Genomic DNA, 20,682 nt, shown 5'->3' on the forward strand with positions numbered 1-20,682 from the left:
GCAGTGATTTCAAACTGTCAAATATTTAAACATCAAGAACATGCTCTTCCCTCCTCTCTTTCTTTCTGAAACAATGGGAAATCACAGTGCTCAAGTAGATTTCCAAAAGAAAAAGTATATTCTAAGACCGTAGGATGCCACTTAAGTTTACAACATAAGTATTATTTGAAATGCACAAAAGGCTAGTGTAACAAACTAATAATGCTCAAAAATATAGATAATTTTGATGACTTTTTCAATTCAGAAGCATCTTCGAGAGCAATTACTGGAAGAACTGAGTATTTTTAACCATATTGGTTTTGTCACATGGAGAGAAATCTATTTTATGACTTATGAATATGGAGTCAATATGTAAGAACACATTGTCAGAACCTAACCAGTGCATAACTATCCCTATTAAGTTTTCTCCTACTTATCAAATACTATCTACTTTGAATTTCTACAAATCAAAAATTCTTAGGCTAAAAGACATCGATTGAAGACATCTATATGAGGATCATTCACACTGCCTTTCATTTCCTTTTGCAGAATATTCTGGAAATCTTCACAAGCAGGTTAACCAGTCACAGCTCTTCCATGCCTTGTCCTTGTAATTCCATTTCATGTCTTCAGTGAGTGTCCTCTCTCTATACTTGGGAGGTACATTATTCAGGTATTGATTTCCCTTGGGGAGGTGGCTGCTAATGCAGGAGAGGGCAAAGTTTGAAAATCAAAAGGATCCTAAAACTAGGATGGCTCTTTCATAGCCATTTAATCTAGCATTTCAACAGGTTAATCCAAAGGCTGGAGACTCAGAAGTTAGGAATATCTGCCCAACAAACATAAGGTCCAAAGTTCAAACTGTAGTACTTCAAAGAAAAAGGAAGGAAGGAAGGAAGGAAGGAAGGAAGGACAGATGGACGGACAGATGGAAGGCAGGAAGGAAGGAAGGAAAGAAGTAAAAGAAATAAAGAAAAGAAAGAAGTAACAGACATTCTGCAGAATGGAAATTTCAACAGTAAGTCAGGATTCAATGCTGAAACAGCTTCTCTGTGACAGGCACCATGCAGTGTGATCCTCACATGGTGAGGCAGAAAGAACTGTGTACAGCCCTTGCCCCTCCTCAACTGACCTAGGAGTTTATGCAATGGGGTTTCACAGCCCTGGCTTTCCGTGCAGGACTCTGGAAAGTGAGACTCTTCCTCCATCTTCAACCGGCTGCGTGAATCCTGTGACTTTCTGGGTCATGCAGACTTATTTTCCTGGCATTATCCTTGTTATTTACCCTCAGCTACGTATTTTCTAGAGTAATTATCTGTTTGTCCAGCGATCACTTTCTTGCCCTTCATGTTCAAGTCTATAAAGTCTCTTCTTTGGGCATCATCTGAACCTGCAGACTAGATCATACCCTGTAACTGACATCAATTAATAAGTTTTGTGATTAGTTCTAACACTGATTTCTGCTAAACAGTAAATTCCTTGACCACAATATGTCATGCATCCTGATTACTGCTATGCTTTGCCAATAAAAAGTACTCAAAATACTGGTAAGTATATGTTTCTAGAAGTCATTCAAAATTATGTGAATATTCTCATTTGAAGGCAGTTTTAGTAGGTCTGGAGAGTAAGGTGTAAGTCTTGAATCTGGACTTTGTTCTCAAGTAAATGAGGGATTTTTGTCTGAATCAACACTTTCTGGTCTATAAAAGAAAATAGTGTCCTATTCTTACACAGTCGATCTACAATATTGAGAAGATCTGACATATTATAATGTGTTATCAAATATTAATCATTTTCTAACAAGGACAGGCTTCAGTTGAATGTAACTGAGCTTCTTATGTAAGTCATACTTTATGACACTAAATGTCACTAAGACATATGACACTAAATGTCATTAAGAAAGAATGAAAAACATTAAAGAGGCCAGAAAGCTTCATGATTAATCATATTTCCTTCTAATAGGCTACGCCAAGGATTTTTGCTCAGCTGCTTCTTCCAAACTGAAATAGCACCAAGAAAGACTACATTGCCTGATCCATTGCTCAGATTTAACCTCTAAGCACTATTATTGTTTCTGAATGAGTTCTGATGAGTTTCTATGGCAATTTAAAATTCAAATGTGTTCTAGCAGTCATTTACATTTTATGTGGAAAAATCAGCAATCCATCTTCCAATTTCCAATGCGATGCTCAAGATTGGTGGTTAATTTTCAGTTTGAATTAGAGATGTCATTGCCATTACATTGCAAATTTAAAAACAAACACTTACTGTTGGGCTATTTAGGTCAGGAGGTGTAGACATGTCCCCAAACAAATCCATCTGGTCAACACCCTTAAAAAAGTATTTGGATTAGATTCAGATGTGTCTACCAAAAAAAAAGGATTACTTTGTATATTGTTGTCATCGTTGTTCTCCTAAACTAAGGAAAATAGTTGTCAAGACGGGCCTTGCATTCAACTCATTCAAATTTGATATTGAGACATCACGAAGTGTATACATGTCCCCAGACAAATACATCTGGTTCAGATAATCTACTTAAAAGATTCTTTTGTATTCAGACAGACAGCTGCCATGATTGGATTTTCATATGGATTCAGAACACATATGTTATTAGCAACATCTCTATGAGAATCCAAGTTAAGTGAGTAAGAAACATAAAACTTCTCATATAAGCTAGGTGCTGGTGGCTCATGCCCATAATCCTAGCTACACAGGTGGCTGAGATTTGAGAATATTGGTTCAGAGCCAGTCCAGGCAGATAAACCCAAAAAACTCTTAGCTCCCACTGATCATCAAAAAAGCTAGAACTGGAGATGTAGCTCAAGTGTAGGTTGTCAGCTATGAACACAAAAGCTAAGCCACAGTGTAAGGCTCTGAGTTCAAGTTTTTTAGTACCAGCACACACATGCACACACACACACACACACACACACACACACACACACACACACACACACACACATACACACATACCAATTTCAGTTTGTTGGTTTGATCATCAACAGTCATTAGGGGCTCGCTTCCATTCTGACAAAAAAAGAAAAAGATGGCGAACATTTCAGTATTTGTTTTTCTTCCATGTCGGCCTACGAAGCAGTTATGATATTTGCATTCATTATTTAACTTTTCATGACTAGAGATATTATAAACAGTAATCAGCTGGTGTGGGGAAGTGTGGGCAGGTAGCAAGCAAGGGTTTATACATATCACACACAATTTGTAGGAAGTAAAGATGGGGTTTTACCTCCAATGCTTTGTTGGCTTCTTCAGCCTAAAAAAGAAAGATAAAGATATGTCTATAGGTTTTCAGGCATAAGGTAAGACAAGTCTTGTATTTTTTTCTTATAAATCCTGGATTTGTGAAGAATTTCTAGATTTAAACAAGGTCAATCCACAAGTTAGTCCTAAATTAATATAAAGCTTATAGGGAGAAAAGATTAGAGCCAGGGCCCAGAGATCTGAAGTGTCTACCATGCATTGGTTGCCCTATTAGATTTCCAAAAGAAAAATTATTAGAACAAATAATTATATACTTAGAAGAATGCTATAGAATTCAACTCTCTAGGCAGAGCATATGTAGGCACAACGTCAAAAATAGTCCTGGATACAATGTTTAATAAAGTTTATATCAAGTAGTACTTACCTTTTTCTTTTCTTCCTCCTTCTTCTTTACATTATAGATAACTTGGAAAAGGTCTTTCAGATCAACAACTAATGGCTCAGCCTGAAGTAAGAGAAAGCATTACTAATAATGTTTTATCCTTGATATTTTCTTCCTTTGTCTCCCATCCATTCTCAGGAGTGGTTTCTGTTTTCTCTTAAGGTTCCTCCTATCTTCACCTAGTGTGGACCTCATCTCCCCCATCTTCACCTTCTGATGCATAAAGAATAGCAGTGCTGATAAATGGAATCTAAATGTTCAGGAAAATGGATATCACAAGTGGATTTTCCAGATATTTAAACAAAACATGACTATTTTTGCAGTTCTTTCAAGGTTTCTGGAAATACTTCACGATTCTCCTAAATTCAGCATGAATCTTAGAAGACACTCAATTCTCAAAATTGTTGAGCTACATTCATGTGTGTAAGGGACATCTTTAAAAGTCTTTTTAGGCTGTTAGCCATTCTCTGAATTATTATTTGCTCATGCAAATATTATTAGTCTAAGGAATTGCTTCCAACAAATTTTCTAGGTGAATGACACACATTCCTGCACTCACTAAAGGATCAATCTCCAGGTGTCCATACCTCAGATTTAGAGCTTACCTGTTGCCCTGTTTTTATGGCAAAAAACTGGTGCTGTCCTTCTCCTCCACACACATAACCAAATGCCCGGTTGTCTGTCACATCCCGGGCAATGAAAGAAATCTTATTTACTGGATGTTCATGCTCTATTACCTTTAAAAGGAACATAAAAAATGACTTATTGAGAAAAATAGACCCTGTTTGTATGCTGGCATAGTTAGGCATCAGATTCACATATGAAGGCATACTAAGAAGTTAAAACATTTAAATAAAGACATTTTAGTAGGTGGTTGAAGGCCAAGCTACTCTTGCTAGAAAAGTTTTCAAAAAAGAAGGAGGTTGGGGAAAAAAAAACAAAACCTTCTGTTTCAAAGGAAGAAAACAAAATTAAAAGGAACTCTCTCTAGTCCGAGATTTTAATGTCCCATGAAAAGAAGATTTGAGAATGTATACAACAAGGAGAGCATCTAATCCTTAAACCAACCCAAGTTAGCTTGAGTGCAGTGATGCACACTTGTTACCCCAGCTTCTTGGGAGAATAAAGCAGACACTCAGGCAAACTAGCAAGATGAGGTTTCAAAGCAAAATAAAACAAACCAAAAAGTTCCAAAAGCAAAATAAAAAACAATGAACCTTCCTAACTCAATGACAAAGTTAAATAAACATTCTATTTATTTATCTAGAAAAGCGTTCAGAAGGATCCTATGTTGATGGCTGATGACACCATCACTGTCCAAACCGGACAGTGTATAGTATGTGTGTGGGGATATGTGTGGGGGGGACGGGGGGAATGTCTAGTAAATTCTGGAAGTTACCAAATGCTATAACTCTGGTTTCTCTTCAGATCATATAAATCTTTCACCTTTTACCAAATGCTGTCATCAAGTGCTTTTCTACTGTCTTAGAAGATCTGTCTCATTAAAATCCTAGGAGTTACCTGTGGCAACAACTTTAATGTCTTAGTCCTGTGTTTGTGAGGCAAAACTCACCACTATTCTCCAGAGAGCCTGAAACATGAAAACTAGGAGTTGGAGGGTGATGAGGAAGACAGCAATGCCTACGGAGGGGAGAGTGAGTGAGTGAGTGCCCTGGATGTCCTGGTTCTGAGACTGGCTGGTAGGTCTTGCAAGTCAGAGAATGGGTCTCTCTAGGGAGGGATGAATAGCAACCAAAGATCTTCACACACTTTCTTGACAGGAACTAAACTTTTTCATTGTTTTGAGACAGAATCTTACTGTGTAAACCATGTTGGCCTAAAACTTGTGATCCTACTGTTTTAAGAATAGAATATATCACAACAATGAAAACAAGTTTTTATAAGCACGATTTTAAGTGATAAATATTACAATGTTATGTTGAGTAGAAGAAAAACCTATTCCAGAAGGCCTGACCAATGGATAAGGATCAGAAACCAATCCAGCAAAATAAGAAGGTATATGATTCATATGTGATAGAACAATAGAAACCACAACATAAACAAGATGACATTCTTTGGATGAAGAGGCAAAGAAAAAAGCTCTTTAAAAAAGCTAGATGGTGGGGCTGGGAAGGTAGCTCAGTGGTAGAACGCTTGCCTTGCATGCATGAGGCCCTGGGTTCGATTCCTCAGCACCACGTAAGAAAAGAAAAAAGCCAGAAGTGGTGCTGTGGCTCAAGTGGTAGAGTGCTGGCCTTGAGCTGATGAGCTGAGGGACAGCGCCCAGGCCCAGAGTTCAGATCCCATGACCTGACCCCCCCCCAAAAAAAGCTAGATGTCATGTTTGACAAGAACTGTACTTATTACCTTACTTATGTAACTGTAACCCCTCTGTATATCACCTTGACAATAAAAAGAAAGCTAGATGTTACAAAATAGCTCCTACATTCACATGCGACCAATATATTCAAATAAAATAAGACCCCATGCATAGACCTATGGAAGATTCATAAGCAGGTATTGCTATCTGTGTTTCTGTGATCGATATAGCTACCTGTGGGCCTGTATCTCTTACAGGAAGTGAATTTCAAAACAGCATGTCAACAGTGTGTCTTGACTCTCGACCTTCTATGCTACTTTTGGTCTATTACTACTGGGAAAGTAAATATCAACCATTATCATTATTATTTATTATTATTATTATTTTACAGAACCTCAAGAAAGAAAATATCTGAAATTCAAGTAGTCAGACTCCAGTGGTCAGAAAGATGCCAGTGAATGCAAATCCTTACCCCAGTTTTTTCATCAATTATTTTTATCCCAGAAAGAGAAATGTTGACCCAGATCCTTTGCTTGTGTTGTCCCTGAGACCGACCAGCTGCTGCCATTCCCTGGTTAGGGAAATAAGAAAACAAAATCTCATTTAAAGTACTCTATGACATCTTCATATTCCAATTATAAAAATTGTAAAGACTATTGGCTTTATTTTCTGTTTGTCATCAAAGAAAGGATCAGTCATCAGAATGACAGGATGGAATAGGAGATACTGGGAAGGTCATTTCTTCCTTAGTTGGGTGACCTGAAAAAAAATCACCCCAAGTCTTGTAGCCTCAAAAGAGTCACTGGTAAATAAGTATAATGGATCTGCCTGGGCATCGGTGGCTCATGCCCATAATCCTGATTACTCAGGAGGCTGAGATCTGAGGATCATTGTTCAAAGTTAGCCTGGGGAGGAATAAAATTATAAGTGGAGGGATGGCTCAAATGGTGAAGTGCCAGCATTGAGTGAACTCAGAGCACCCAAGCTCTGAGTTCAAGTCCAAGTACTGGGAGCAACAAAAAAAAAAATCTGTCTGTCTGTCTGTCTGTCTGTCTATGGAACATGGACTAGAAGATCTTTAAAGAAGTTTCTATTGTTTATTGGGTACTAATTAGGTTCACATAGCAATATAGTAAAGAAATTTAAAAATTCAAAGCACACAAGGGATAACTCAAAAGAAAACTAGTTTCCAGGTAAAATTCTGAATTTTTTGAACACCTTTACATAAAAAATACAGTATTTTATTTCTTTCCATGCAAAGGAAGAAACATAGCAGATAAAACCAATATTTATAACTGTTTAGTGAGGAGTGAGAGATCTGGTTTGTCCAAGGGCTTTATCTACTAAATGAAAAAGCATCTTGAGTCCAGCTATCTCTGATTAAATCGGGTCTCTAGGACAGTTATATAAATGTACAAAGTAACTCAGGGTTTCAGAAGATGAGACACTGAGGGCTGGGGATATAGCTCAATGGCTGAGACCTGGGTTTGACCCCTAGTAGTACTCTCTAATAGTGTACGTATCTGTCTGTCTGTCTATCAATCAACATAGACACATATACACATACAAAAGGATAGATACATCATTAGATAAATTATGCAGTTAGAAAACTTAAATAACTGAGACACAGGTAAGAGAGATTTCAAATAGGATTTCTTCTCATGAATGCTTGCTTAAGATACAAACAAACCATCATCTTTCCCTTTACCTTAAGTTTCATCATAGAGTCTTGGCTCATTTTATCTCCTCTTGCATCTGGAACATCATCAATACCAATTAGCTTGGCCTTATATTTTACACCATCACCTTTGAACCTGGCCAGTAGATATTCATCTGTCTTCTCAGAACCTGAACAAAAAATATAAAGGAGAAAAGTAATGTTTAAGTGTCTCTTGTAAGTGTGACCAAATGTGTTCCAAACTCCCCAAAATGGGAGTAATAAATACACCGATTGCACTACAATTGATCACACATGGGATATTCTGCCTGTCTTATTTTTCCTTCTTTTTCATTGAATATGGAGTTGGGGTTGGGAGAAAATAAAGTCTTAAAGATGAGAAGCTCATGGGAATGCATGAGGTAGGAGGTGAGGAGAATATTTGTCAATGTAAAGAGGATACATTTGTTCTTAACAGGAGGTAAATAATCTGCCAAAGAATTTGGAACTGAAGGACAAGGAAATTTTGAGTAAGCCACTGGACAATAATTGAGATACTAATCCCATCTTTGCAACTTCTTCTGCTCCTCTTCAAAAGCTTATGCAGGGGCTGGGAAGGTGGCTCAGTGGTAGAGTGCTTGCCTTGCATGCATGAGGCCCTGGATTCGATTCCTCAGCCCCACATAAGCAAAAAGAAAAAAGCCGGAAGTGGCGCTGTGGCTCAAGTGGTAGAGCGCTAGCCTTGAGCTGAAGAGCTGAGAGGCAGCGCCCAGGCCCAGAGTTCAGGCCCCATGACCGGACCACCCCCTCCCTCCCCCAGAAAAAAAAGGCTTATGCAATTTCATTCCCAGAGCTAAAGGGCAGAAGTGGAAAGCTAGCAAGGGCTCTAACACCGAGTACTAAGTCATATATAAGATCAAAAGAAGAGGGTCTAATAAAATTAGGATCTTGATTTCTTTTTTTCAATCATGACTTAAGTAAATAAATTAGTAAATATACTTCTGAAAGATAAGCACATAATGAGTAATTGTACCAGTAACTGAAGACGACATTATGAAAGCCTGCCATTTAGATCTAAATTGGTATAATAACAGATTTTTTTTTTTCAAAGTTCAATACCCTGTTGAATTTGAACTAATGTGCCAATCAGGAAAGAGCTAACTCTTACTTAACCCAGAATTTCACATTTCTTCTTAGAGGGAACCACATCTACCTCCCTTTACTGGCCTCCAGAGGATTTTTGCATACCTTTCTTCTTTTCCTTCTTCGATGGAGCTTTTGGGGCAGCCTGTTGGTCAGGCTGACCATTGGTTGCACTTGTTTCTACTTCGTTAGACATGGCAAGAAGACAAGCAGCGAACCCAAGCACCAACAGACACTCAGTGACACCAGGCGATTCTCAATGGGCAGTTCTCAAATGAACATAACCTATGACACACACCTGTGGGCAGAGTTGGGAGACACAATGAGAGCAGAACATGGCATACCCGGGCTTGACGCTGTTGAGGTCTACAGCTAGTGATTGTCTGCCAGAGTTCTACGGACTTCAGTTTCTTCTCTTACAGAGCAAACTCTAATATCAACGAATTGGGTGGGGCTGCTTTCTTCATGATTTCCAAAATAAGAAAAAGTGTGCTTAATAGCTTTTTCTTTATGCACTTGATCTCTGGTAGCATTTAAAAGCTATCCTGCACAGCAGCTCATGTTAGATCTTTGGTACAATGAGTTCTATTACTAAAGGTAGGGATTGAGGTGGTGTGATGAAACAAACCTATAATGTCAGCCCTCAGCAGATAGAAGCAAGGAGGATTATGAATTTGAGACCACCCTGAGCCACCTAGTGAGCTCCAGGTCAGGTTGAGCTAATAATGATATCCTGTCTCAAAAACGTTTGTGTATTGGGCTGGGAAGGTGGCTCAGTGGTAGAGCGCTTGCCTTGCATGCATGAGGCCCTGGGTTCGATTCCTCAGCACAACATAAGCAAAAAGAAAAAAACTGGAAGTGGCACTGTGGCTCAAGTGGTAATGCGTTAGTCTTGAGTTGAAGAGCTGAGGGACAGCACCCAGGCCCAGAGTTCAGGCCCCATGACCAGATGCGCGTCCCCCTTACCCCCCCCCCCGCAAAAAAAAAAAGTTTGTGTATGTGTGGAGGGGGAGGGGGAGACCAAAACTCATGAGGCTTCAGAGCAAAATAGAAATACATGGAATATTGAGTTTGATAATCTGGCAACTGGCATCTGAAAGTGGACGTTATAAATTATAGTTCTTCACAATGTCACTCAACTATTGACAGTAAGAAGAGTGGAGTTATGAAATTAAGGATAAGTCTCAGAGGTAGAGTGCTTGATCCTCAAAACCACAAGGGAAAAATATAAAGGTAGTTATTGATTTTATCTTGGTCACATTGATGAATATTTTTAAAATATTTAAAAAGTTAAATATATATTGTCTCCAGAGCTATACAAGCAGTGTACCTTAAAATATGTTTTTTACATTCACATTTACCAGAGAAAGGATTAATTTCTCATTATCTGTTGTACAATTCATTGAGTATAAATACGTTTATATTCTACTTTAGTACTGGCATCTTCAAAATAGTTGTGTTATATGTTTTCAAGTAGCTCCCCCGGGTCAGAGTATCACAGCAGGTAAAAAGGAATAACATAGTTACTGCCATCACACAAAAGTGAACCACTAAGTCAGGTGCTGGTGGCTCATACCTGCCATCTTTGCTACTTAGGAGGCTGAGATCTGAGGATTAGAGCTTGAAGCCAGGCCTCTATCAGACTCTTTTTTTTTTTTTTTTTTTTTTTTGGGTCCAGTCATGGGGCCTGAACTCTGGGCCTGGGCGCTGTCCCTCAGCTCTTCAGCTCAAGGCTAGCACTCTACCACTTGAGCCACAGGGCCACTTCCAGTTTTTTTCTTTTTACTTATGTGGTGCTGAGGAATCGAACCCAGGGCTTCATGCATGCAAGGCAAGTGCTCTACTGCTGAGCCACCTTCCCAGCCCCTCTATCAGACTCTTATGTCCAATTAACCACCAGAAAACCAGAAGTGGAACTGTGGCTCAAAATGTTAGAGAACTAGCCTTGAGCACAAAAGCTCAGGGATAATGCCCAGACCCCTCATTCAAGCCCTACTATATACTCCCCACCTCAAAAAAAAAAAAAAGTGAGCCTCTGTTTCAAAAGACTTTTTTACTTCCTAGTAGTCCAAATTTAGACAGGTTTAGAAAAAGCTAGAATGAAAGGGTGGAACTTCTAGGCCTGGAGTCCTAAATCAAAGAAGAGCTTTACAACCTTCCTGTATGGCTGACTATTGGCTATAGCACTCCTCTATCATGAAATTCCTCTCCATTCTATGCTATACCACCCTTCTCTACATGAACATTTAACTGAAAGATTACATCCCTCACCTGTGAAGGTATATTGTTTGTTAGATATCTGAGAAAAAGCTGAGGCTTGAGTTTTTACACAGGTTAAATTGTACTTAGTCTGATTTGTGTCAACATGGTTTCTTGAAGGCTGTAGTTAATTCCTACCCTTTTCAGTTTCTATACAGTCTTTCTAGTCTTAATGAAGTAAGGAGGCCAGGTCATATGGTAGATTATAGGTCTGGCATCTTGTCTTCATGCTGGGGAAGGAACCCACCCCCTCTCCCCCCCCCTCGCCCCCATCACCTGCCTCCCAGGTAATGGGTGTGCCTGGACCCCTGGAGGCAGGGGCAGGCACTTGGATGATAGGTTACTGAATCTGTCAGTCCAGTGCCTGGGACTGGGAATTTCCTATGGATCTGTCCCCTGCGCCAACCTATTTAGGCCCGGACCAGCGAGCCACATGGACTCCATGCCACGTGTGTCTCTGTGACCATGTCCTGTGTCCTGTCTCCTGGCTAGTCTCCAGTCAGCATGGCGTCCCAATTCAGCTCTTCATTGGAGCTGGATTGGCTTGTTGGTATTGTTCTTGTTATTTCTTTCCTCTTTAGCATGTTTCCTGGCTGTGTTATGTGTATTTGTGTGATGCAGGCCTTTGTAACAACTGGTGGCCTGTAGCCTGTTAACTGTATAATAAAGACTCCAATATTCTATATTTTAAAATGTGGCTTCTGGGATGATTTACCTTACAACATTAACAGCCTTTATATACACAGATGCATACACGTTCATGGACATACACACATACATATACACATAATATCTATGCAGATATTACCAAAATAATCTAGTTAGATTCCTGACAGCAGACAGTCAGGGAGGTAGCCTATTTTCAGACAGAAGTCCATGCAAGACTTAGGTGGGGCTAGATACTACTAACCTTGCACTTGAATTAACTATCCATAGTAGCCCTATGAATATGATGATGTAGCATTTGTTGTTGTTGTTGTTTTCCATTTCTAAGGGTAAAGCCATAGCACAGAGATTTCACTACCTGGGAGTGGCGGAACCAGGCAGAACCACACTGTCTGGTTCAGAACCATAGTTTCTTGCTGTTCTGTGGATGCATGTGACCTTTGAAACCCCATGCTAACTATAGAGCTTCTCTATTATTCACCTATCATGCCAGGTCCTGATCCCCTGAACTTTTGAATATGACTATATTTGGGAAAAAAGTCTTCAGCATTACAAACAAGTTAAAGGTTTCGAAACAGACTGTTCTGATTTTAAGGCGTGCCTTAAATCTAATGACAAATGTACTTATTTTGAAAAGGCAGAGGAGAGTGAGGCACAAAGATAGAGACAACTTGAGCCAATGGGGCCAGTGGAGACAAATTGGGTTGATACATCTACAAAGCAAAAACAGCCAAGTATTTCCAACCAGAAGCTAGGCCTCAGGCATGAAATCAATTCTCTCTCAGAGATTCCAGGGAGGATCAACACTGTCATGTCCAGGTTTTGGACTTCTTGACTTCATGACTGTGAAAGAATAAAACTTTCCTTCTCTAAGCTACCCACTCAGCTGGTAATAATTTGTTAGTGCAGCCACGGGGAATAGTTACTCCTCCTCTATTTTGTACGCCTTGATTAGCTTTAGGGGTTCCCAAGGTTATTACTTGGTGCCTTGATAGATAGTTCTTCTAGTCATTTATGCACTCTTCTAATGTGGGGCTAATATTTATTCTCTTTGATTTCATGGAATTCATTCCAATCAAGCAGGTATATGCCCATATTGACAATATAAGGAAGTGAGATTCAGCTCTTTGCTGAGCCAGCTCTTTGCTGAGCCATGTTGACATTCATTTTCTCTCATGTTCTCTTTCTCCTCTATGACCCAGTAGCCATCTGACTATTATTGCATGAAGGTTTCAGGATTAAATATTGAAAACTAATGGCTTCCTTACTCTCTGCCTTTTCCTATTTTCTTCCCTCCAAAGGACCGTTCACATCCACTCGGAGTCAACTTCACCCACTGACAGATCTCCTAATCAGACCCAATTACTTTTCCTTTTCCTTATGTTGGGGTACCTCCCTACTGCACACACAACATAATCATACTTGGTTTTTGTTTTTGTGTGTGTGTGTGTGTGTGTGTGAGCATTTCCTCCTTATGACAACCTTGAAGGCCCAGTCCATGACTTTTGTTTTCTAAATGAGGATGATACAGTTTATCTTGAATGGTGAAGTTTCTCTAAATATTAGAATAATATTAGAAGCTTTCATGCTAAATCTGAAAATAATTCCCCTTTTAATTTATGACAAAAATTTGGACTTTCATGTTGTAGAAAGACACTTGAGAATATTTGGTTCCTTCTGGTCTTCAGCCTCCTTTCCTTTCACTACTATCTACCCATCCCAAATACCTTGTTTCTTTTGGAATGCTATGTGGTTTTCATTCCTTACATTCTCATAGTTGCTAGCTGCACCTGCCCACATCCTTTCCCCCAGTTACCTGAAGAGAGTAGATAGGACTTCTTCCTTCTCCCTATAAAGATATATGACCCTCACATGGTTTTCACCAAAACCTATTTCACACTTTCCTCATCTGCCCTCTGGCCTACACTCTCCTGGAAATGGAAAAACACTATTTCCATATAGAAGACATTCATGTGAATGGTAATCTGAGCCATTTTGGCGATGCAGTTTCTTCCTTGCTTGTTATGTGTTATTTATTTGGGGATGGGGCATGTGAGTTCTGCCAATCTGGATTCTAGGGAGAGATTGCTAAACTGAGAATGGGAATTACACATTCCTGCTTGAATGTCACAAGCTTCTCTTGCCTTGAAGCTCAGGGAGGGAGAGTCTGTAATCTCAACAGCAGTTCAACACACAAGCAGCAGGCGTTTCTTCTCATAACAGCCAGCACTTGTGGACCTGGAGACCTAGCCCTCTCATCTCCCTTTGGACATACCAGCACCCAACCAGCCCCGGGGCCCAGGTCTTCAGGAGGACATCAAGTCTAGCATCAGCCCAGTGGCAGTGTCTTTCCTTTTTCCCCCTTAGATCTAGGATAAAATTTTCTTCCTCCTCTTCTTCTCCCCTTTCCTACCCCACCTCTTTCCTCCTTCCCTTTCCACTCTTCATTCTTTTTTTTACATAGGCTCTCACTATGGACTCAAGCTGGCCTCTGAACTCCTGATCCTCCTTCTTGATCCTCATGAGTACTGGATTATAGGCATGTGCCACCACACCTGGCGTAGTTGTCTTCTGTAGTTTGTTTACACAGGGATGAATTGGTATGTTGTCTGTACCTAATAACAACTTTATACCTAGTTAAGGCTTAATATTAGGGTCTTTTAAAATAACTGATGAGTACTGGACTTCAAGCAAAATAATGATAACACACATCTGTTTAATTTGATAGCCTGAAGAACTGAGCTTTAAAAATAACTTAAATAGGAGCTGGGAAGGTGACTCAGTGGTAGAGCGCTTGCCTTGCATGCCTGAGGCCCTGGGTTTGATTACTCAGTACCATATAAACAGAAAAAGCCCAAAGTGGTGCTGTGGCTCATGTGGTAGAGCGCTAGCCTTGAGCTGAAGAGCGGAGGGACAGTGCCCAAGCCCAGGTTCAAGCCCTATGACTGACAAAAAAAGAAAGGAAGGAAGGAAGGAAAGAAGGAAAGAAGGAAGAAAGAGAAAAAGAAAGAAAGGAAGGAAGGAAGGAAGGAAGAAAGAAGGGGCTGGGAAGGTCACTCAGTGGTAGAGCGCTTGCCTTGCATGCCTGAGGCCCTGGGTTCAATTCCTCAGTACCACATAAGCAAAAAGAAAAAAGCCGGAAGTGGTGCTGTGGCTCAAGTGGTAGAGCACTAGTCTTGAGCTGAAGAGCTAAGGGACAGCGCCCAGGCCCAGAGATCAGGCTCCAGGACCGGACCCCCCTCCCCCCAAAAAAGAAAGAAAATAAAGATAAATATGACAGGTCCCACAGTTTAAGTATCCATCTTTATATATTTTTTAAAGGTATATATAATATGGCATTCAGGGCTTTGTCTATGTGCTTTAATAGAGCACACCTCTAATTTCTTAGTCGAAGAACAAGAACTAAAAGAATGTGTGACTGGACAGAGCACATTCTATTCTCCATGCAGAAAGCACCTGGAATTTCTGCACGCTTAACACAAGTCTTCCTTGCTTAAGTCAATGCTACTTTGAGTTCAACAATGCATGTTGACAGAAAAGAAAAGATGGCTCTAACCTGAGTGAAATCACTGGAGGAAAAAAAAGCAACCTAACAGTTTGTTGTCTGTCTTGGAAGCCTGAAGCCATACTTTCCTCTAGGACATTATTTCTGACAAGAAATGTCTTAGCTCATTAACCCTGGTGATTTGTTTTATTCAAAGCGATATTATAACGAACGGAAAAGTATCACAAAGCACTTTGACAGGCTAAGATCCCTTCCTAGAGACTTACATTCAACATTCAAAGGCATAATCCTTTCAACCATATTACATAATTACCATTTGAGCTCATAAAACATTTACAAGGTTTTACAATGAATTGAGTTTTGGAAAGGGACCAACTCTGGAAAAGAGATCCTGACAATTTCCTTTGATTGCTTTCTCAAACTAGGGAATTGTTGAAGGAAATATATAGTTTGCGTTAAGCTATGCAGCATGTTTCGAAGCTCTACTGTGATAAGAATTTTCTTACAAAAGGGAATGAGTGAGCGTAGGACATGAGGGAATACGAGTCTTTCATAGATTGGATTAATTCCCAGTCCCTTCTGATCAAGGAGCACAAAATTAGGAACCACACACCTGGAGCAGGGGGTATGTCACCAAGAGTCAGAGATTAGAAATGAAAGCTCAAAAACATATACAAAACTCACACAAGCAGCTCCCCAGCTAAACATAGCTGGTGTTTATTCTAATTCTCTAGGACAGGCAGTTTCCTTCATTAGGAGGCTGAAAAGAAATTGAGTAACATATCTGGAAACAAATGACAATCTAAAGTTACTCTATAACCTTGACTCTCCTTAAAGCCCTATATGGAGCAGGAAGATATCAATGAAGTTTTGATAATTTTTTTTAAAAGCCACCTTCCTTTGAATGATGGTATCTAACTAGGATTTCTGACAATATAAACCTTCCTGAAATGTGCAAATGTCTTCCTTCCATGAATCTATAGTCAGATGATTCAGAGAGAGATTTTGGAGTTTGCAACATCTTTCTTGTTTTGTTTTTAGAGGGCTCTAGGGGATATACACTGTAGAATTTAGAAGGTTATCTTATAAGGAGCACTAGTTAAAAGTCAGCTAAAGTTTAGTCCTTAAAGCCATAGTATTTTTCCAGCCTGGAAAACCTACTATAATGGACAGTGGAAAGGTGAGACTTTCTAGAGACAAGCTTGGCTGACACCTTCTTATACTTGCTTGTCCTTCTGACAGTAGGTCTGTCCTTGGTATCAGCAATGATACTACACAATGGCTGCAAGAATCTGAAGCAACATCATGATACAAGTTTGCCAGCCCAACCCTCTCCCTCTCAGCATGCCTTTGTACCTTAATGATACAGAGAAGGCAGGACTTTTCTTGGCCAGTGCCAAAATTCCAGTAAAAGGAATAACTGGAATTAAGGAATTAATGGTGACCCCATCCTACCAATAGTAAAACATCAGATTTTAAAGTTAAGAGGAATGGTATGAACACCTGATATAGTCAGCCAAAGCTGGAGGCGTACGGCAAACACTTGTACTAGCAAGTATAAGGCCTTGAGTTCAAATAATAGTCATGCCCAAATAAGACAGGTACACCTCCACATACATGAGTTGTCTAAATGTAAGTGCAGATCATAAGATACTTTATATGAATATATGCATAAAAATAGAACAAAGAAAGAGGAGATTGTTTTAAGACAGGAAAAGAGAGATTTAAAAAAAAGAGTGACAGATGAGACAAGACTGGTTGCATATATTGACTACATGTGTGTAAGCATCACAATGAAACCTTTTTGTGAAACTAATGCAGGTTAATAAAAATTTAATGAAAACATTTAGAAAAATACCACCTATATTGACCCTGTACATTTTTTTCTTATCGTGATTCCTTAAACATACAGCAAGTATTTCTGGAGCACTGCATTACATTACGCATTATAAATCATCTAAAAATTATTTGGAGTAAGTATGAGAATTCTGAAGTTTATATAAAAGAATATTGAACATTCAAGGATTTTAGAATTGGAGGGGCCCCCACAGATACCCAAAGAAGAATGTATATGAAGTGCTTAAAACATTTATCTCAAAAGCCCTACAAAGTAGATTGTGTTTTCATTTTGTAAGTTAGTAAAATTATAGTCAACAAACAAGATCCATCCCTAAGTAAGCTGCTGAATTCAAAATTGAGTACAACATGTTTTGTTTTCCTTTAATAATATGTTTCTCTCGATTTTATATTTGCTTAAATCCCACTCATTTTGACATGTATTTTTGAAAGCTTTAGCTTTAACGTCTCACTTAAGTTTTCAGGAAGAACCATCTAAAAAAGATCAAGGACAGAGAATTGAGAGACCCAAGAGCAAAGCAACACAGGCTTCTTTGCTGTGTGCCAGTACTTTGTACTGGATGGAGAACTTGTTTCCTCGTTCTCTGGAATGTGCTGCGTGTCTCCGCTGAAGTGCTGAATAGGACATGTGAAATATTAAACACTAAGACAGACCTCAGGTTCAAAAGGGCAGCAAAAGGTCTGACCACTATCTCCTACCTAGGCTTCTGAGAACAAGATACTACCTGAGACACCGTGGCATGAGTAGGATAAGGGGCAGAGACAAAACAAAAGATTAGTTATACTGGGGATATAGGTCTGCGGGAATGCACTTGCCTAATGTATTTGAGGTTCTCAGGACTATCATCAGCTTGGTGAAGACATAAAACTTTTTAAAGAAAAAATGAAACTGAGAGGAGTAAAGGGTGTATGGTTTGTCTAATTATTAAGTAGCTGATTAGATGAACACTGTTCCCAGCAAACTGTACATCTCAGAATGGGACTCGCTGTCCTCTTGTGAGATTGTTCAATATATTTATCTATACAAAGCTTATCACTTGGAGATGGGACCAAGAATATCCTCTGGGCTTGGGGATATAGTGCAGTGGTAAAGCAATTGCCTAGCATGCATGAGGCAGCACCACAGAAAACAACAGCAAAAACAAAAAAAGTATTACTTCTCTTTCATAAATATACTAAGTGAAGAATAAGGCAAGAAGGTAACTGAGTAATTTGAAAATGGTATTTTATACATGATTTGAAAGTTATCTTTAAAGTATTATGAAATAGTATGTATATGAAACAAAGAATGTCACATGGTCAAATTCTGCTTTTTTTTTTTTGGCCCATGTAAGACTTGCACTTGGTCAAACTGCCCAGTCCATTTAGCTGCTTTGGCTAGCTCTGAGACACAACTGACAGATCAAAGAACTTAAATTTAGTTCAGTACACAATCTACTATGCAGTACCTAATCTTCCCCCTTCCCCTTTGCTTCCTTCCTTCTTCTTCTTCTTCTCCCTCCTGCCCTTCTTTACCCTCTCATTGTTCTTTCCTTCCCTTACTTCTTGCTTTCCTTCTTCCCTCCCTCTCTCCTTCCCTCCCTCTTCCTCTTTCTTCCTTCTCTTTCTGTCTCTGTCTCATTTGTCTTTTGCTGTTTTTGTGTCTGTCTCTCCCATTCATAACATGAAAGACCACTTCAATGGAGTTATGTGTACAAACTCACAGCCATTGTATTAAAACAGCTGAGTAAAAATATGAATGGCAAAACAGATCCTAATCTTCCTACTTTAGTTAATAATCAGAGAGCTGTGGGGAATAAGGCCTGCTGTGCCCTTCTCCCTAGCCTTCCCCACTTACACAGGACCAGTGAGAGCAGCCTTGCCTTGGCTACCTGAGCACTTTCCTCAGTGTTAGAACCCACCAGGTGTTAGTGGTTATCTATCGAATTATCCACATTTGGTGACAGCCACACATCCAGCATCGGGACACAGTGACAATAGCAAAACGGAGTCCACAGGGCTTGTACGTGTAGTTTTGCAATGATAGTCAGAAAGTAGACAGAAAGGCACATGAAAGAAATGTTTTCAAGAGTGTTCATTGGTAATTTCTACTCAAGGATGATTACAGGCCTTGCCTTAAAAGTCTATCTACACAATAAAAATAAATAAATAAAAAAAAAAGTCTATCTGATAGTGTAAGAATTAAAGCATGCTATTTAAAAGAATCTGCTTATTAAACATTAAGCTGTAAATAAAGAGCCATTTACACTCGTAGAAATAGTTTATGAAACATACCATGTCCTGGGGAACTTTAAAAGCAAGCAGGTAATCTTAAACTTTCCCATTTCTAGAAACTAGTGCAAGCAATACTGCCTGAGATTTGGTTTCTTCTTTAATAGCCTAGCTGAATTATATAAAATCCCAATGTGGTTTTCCTTTCCAGGCAGAGTCTTAGGTTTATATAATCCTCAAAGCCACTGCTTAAGTGTTGCCCTACCTTTTGTAACTCATGTTTCAGAGATGTGCTGAGCTTTGAAGAATTTGAAGGAAGAAAAATCCAGCTGCCTTGTAACATCAGCGTAGAGCAGTCGGTCTGGAGTGGGTACAGTAATTACATACAGAAAGGTGGAACTTCTGTGTTGTTACATTTCTATATGGAGACCCAAACCCTGAAATAGTTCCTGTAGCTATATAGACTCAACAGGAGATCTGTTTAAATTACCTGGTTTTGGCATGTGGTGTCCGGATGCCAGGCAACCTTGTGGTAGAATATACTCTTTGTTTTATCGTTCCGTCTACCTATAAGATTGATGTTAACCTTCCAAGAGGAATTTTGTCATTGGCTTGCATTTCCTTTTCTGAGCTGATCTATTCTAGTTGGGTGAGATTTTTGCAGCCAACTTGGCATTTTGTTTTCATCTTCAAGAACATTGGTGGCCCTGCTAACTCCAGTGATTAATAATAACTTTTTCTTAAAAACCACTTACTATGGATTATGGTTACTGTCATCTTTGGTGTTTAGTATATTAAATATCACTTTAAGAACAATTCTTCATGATTTAGTTTATTTCTCTTAAAGTGGACTTGATTGCTTTAAAATAGGACAAAGAAAATAAGAGTCATTTAAAAAATATTCAGGAGGTTGGATGTGCATATAAAATATGTATTTAGAAAAACTCTGCTGAAGGGCTGGGAAGGTGGCTCAGTGGTAAAGCGCTTGCCTTGCATGCTTGAGGCCCTGGGTTTGATTGCCCAGTACCACATAAGTATAAAAAAAAAAGCCAGAAGTGGTGCTGTGGCTCAAGCGGTAGAGCGCTAGCCTTGAGCTGAAGAGCTGAGGGACAGCGCCCAGGCCCAGAGTTCAGGCCCCACGACCGGACCCCCCTCCACTCCCCCCCCCCAAAAAAGAAATTCCTACCAAATCTCTGGTTTTGATTTAAAACTTACCATGCAACTTGAGATATTATTAATATTACCTCAATTTTGAAAATTTACAACACAAAATTCAAAAACAGTTCTGAAATGACTAGCTTACTTACCCTGCAATTTTGCTTACAGTCACTAAAAACAATACAAATCTCCAAGAAGCTACTGCAGAGTGAGCACAAGAGGAACTGAGTTGGCAGAAATGCTCAATCAGGAAGTTCGAAAAGGTT

At 39.3% G+C, this 20,682-nt stretch overlaps 1 protein-coding gene across 4 annotated transcripts in view; it reads right to left on the minus strand.

Annotated features, from left to right (window-relative positions):
* Positions 1-20,682, minus strand: part of Dab2 (DAB adaptor protein 2) — a 51,380-nt gene that overhangs the window by 13,650 nt on the left and 17,048 nt on the right. For 3 of the 4 annotated variants that reach the window (XM_070041084.1, XM_070041087.1, XM_070041085.1), the window contains exons 2-9: positions 8,866-9,058; positions 7,669-7,808; positions 6,433-6,531; positions 4,246-4,377; positions 3,623-3,703; positions 3,224-3,250; positions 2,953-3,006; positions 2,248-2,310 (exon numbers count right to left, since the gene is read on the minus strand). In XM_070041084.1, coding sequence (XP_069897185.1) covers positions 2,248-2,310; positions 2,953-3,006; positions 3,224-3,250; positions 3,623-3,703; positions 4,246-4,377; positions 6,433-6,531; positions 7,669-7,808; positions 8,866-8,956 — 687 coding nt within the window. In that variant the 5' untranslated portion in view covers positions 8,957-9,058. The remainder of the gene's footprint in view (positions 1-2,247; positions 2,311-2,952; positions 3,007-3,223; positions 3,251-3,622; positions 3,704-4,245; positions 4,378-6,432; positions 6,532-7,668; positions 7,809-8,865; positions 9,059-20,682) is intronic. The other variant, XM_070041086.1, reaches the window with a different exon arrangement.

Source organism: Dipodomys merriami, unplaced genomic scaffold, assembly GCF_024711535.1.
Source record: "Dipodomys merriami isolate MVZ:Mamm:240054 unplaced genomic scaffold, mDipMer1.0.p SCAF_30, whole genome shotgun sequence".
Lineage (NCBI taxonomy): Eukaryota > Metazoa > Chordata > Mammalia > Rodentia > Heteromyidae > Dipodomys > Dipodomys merriami.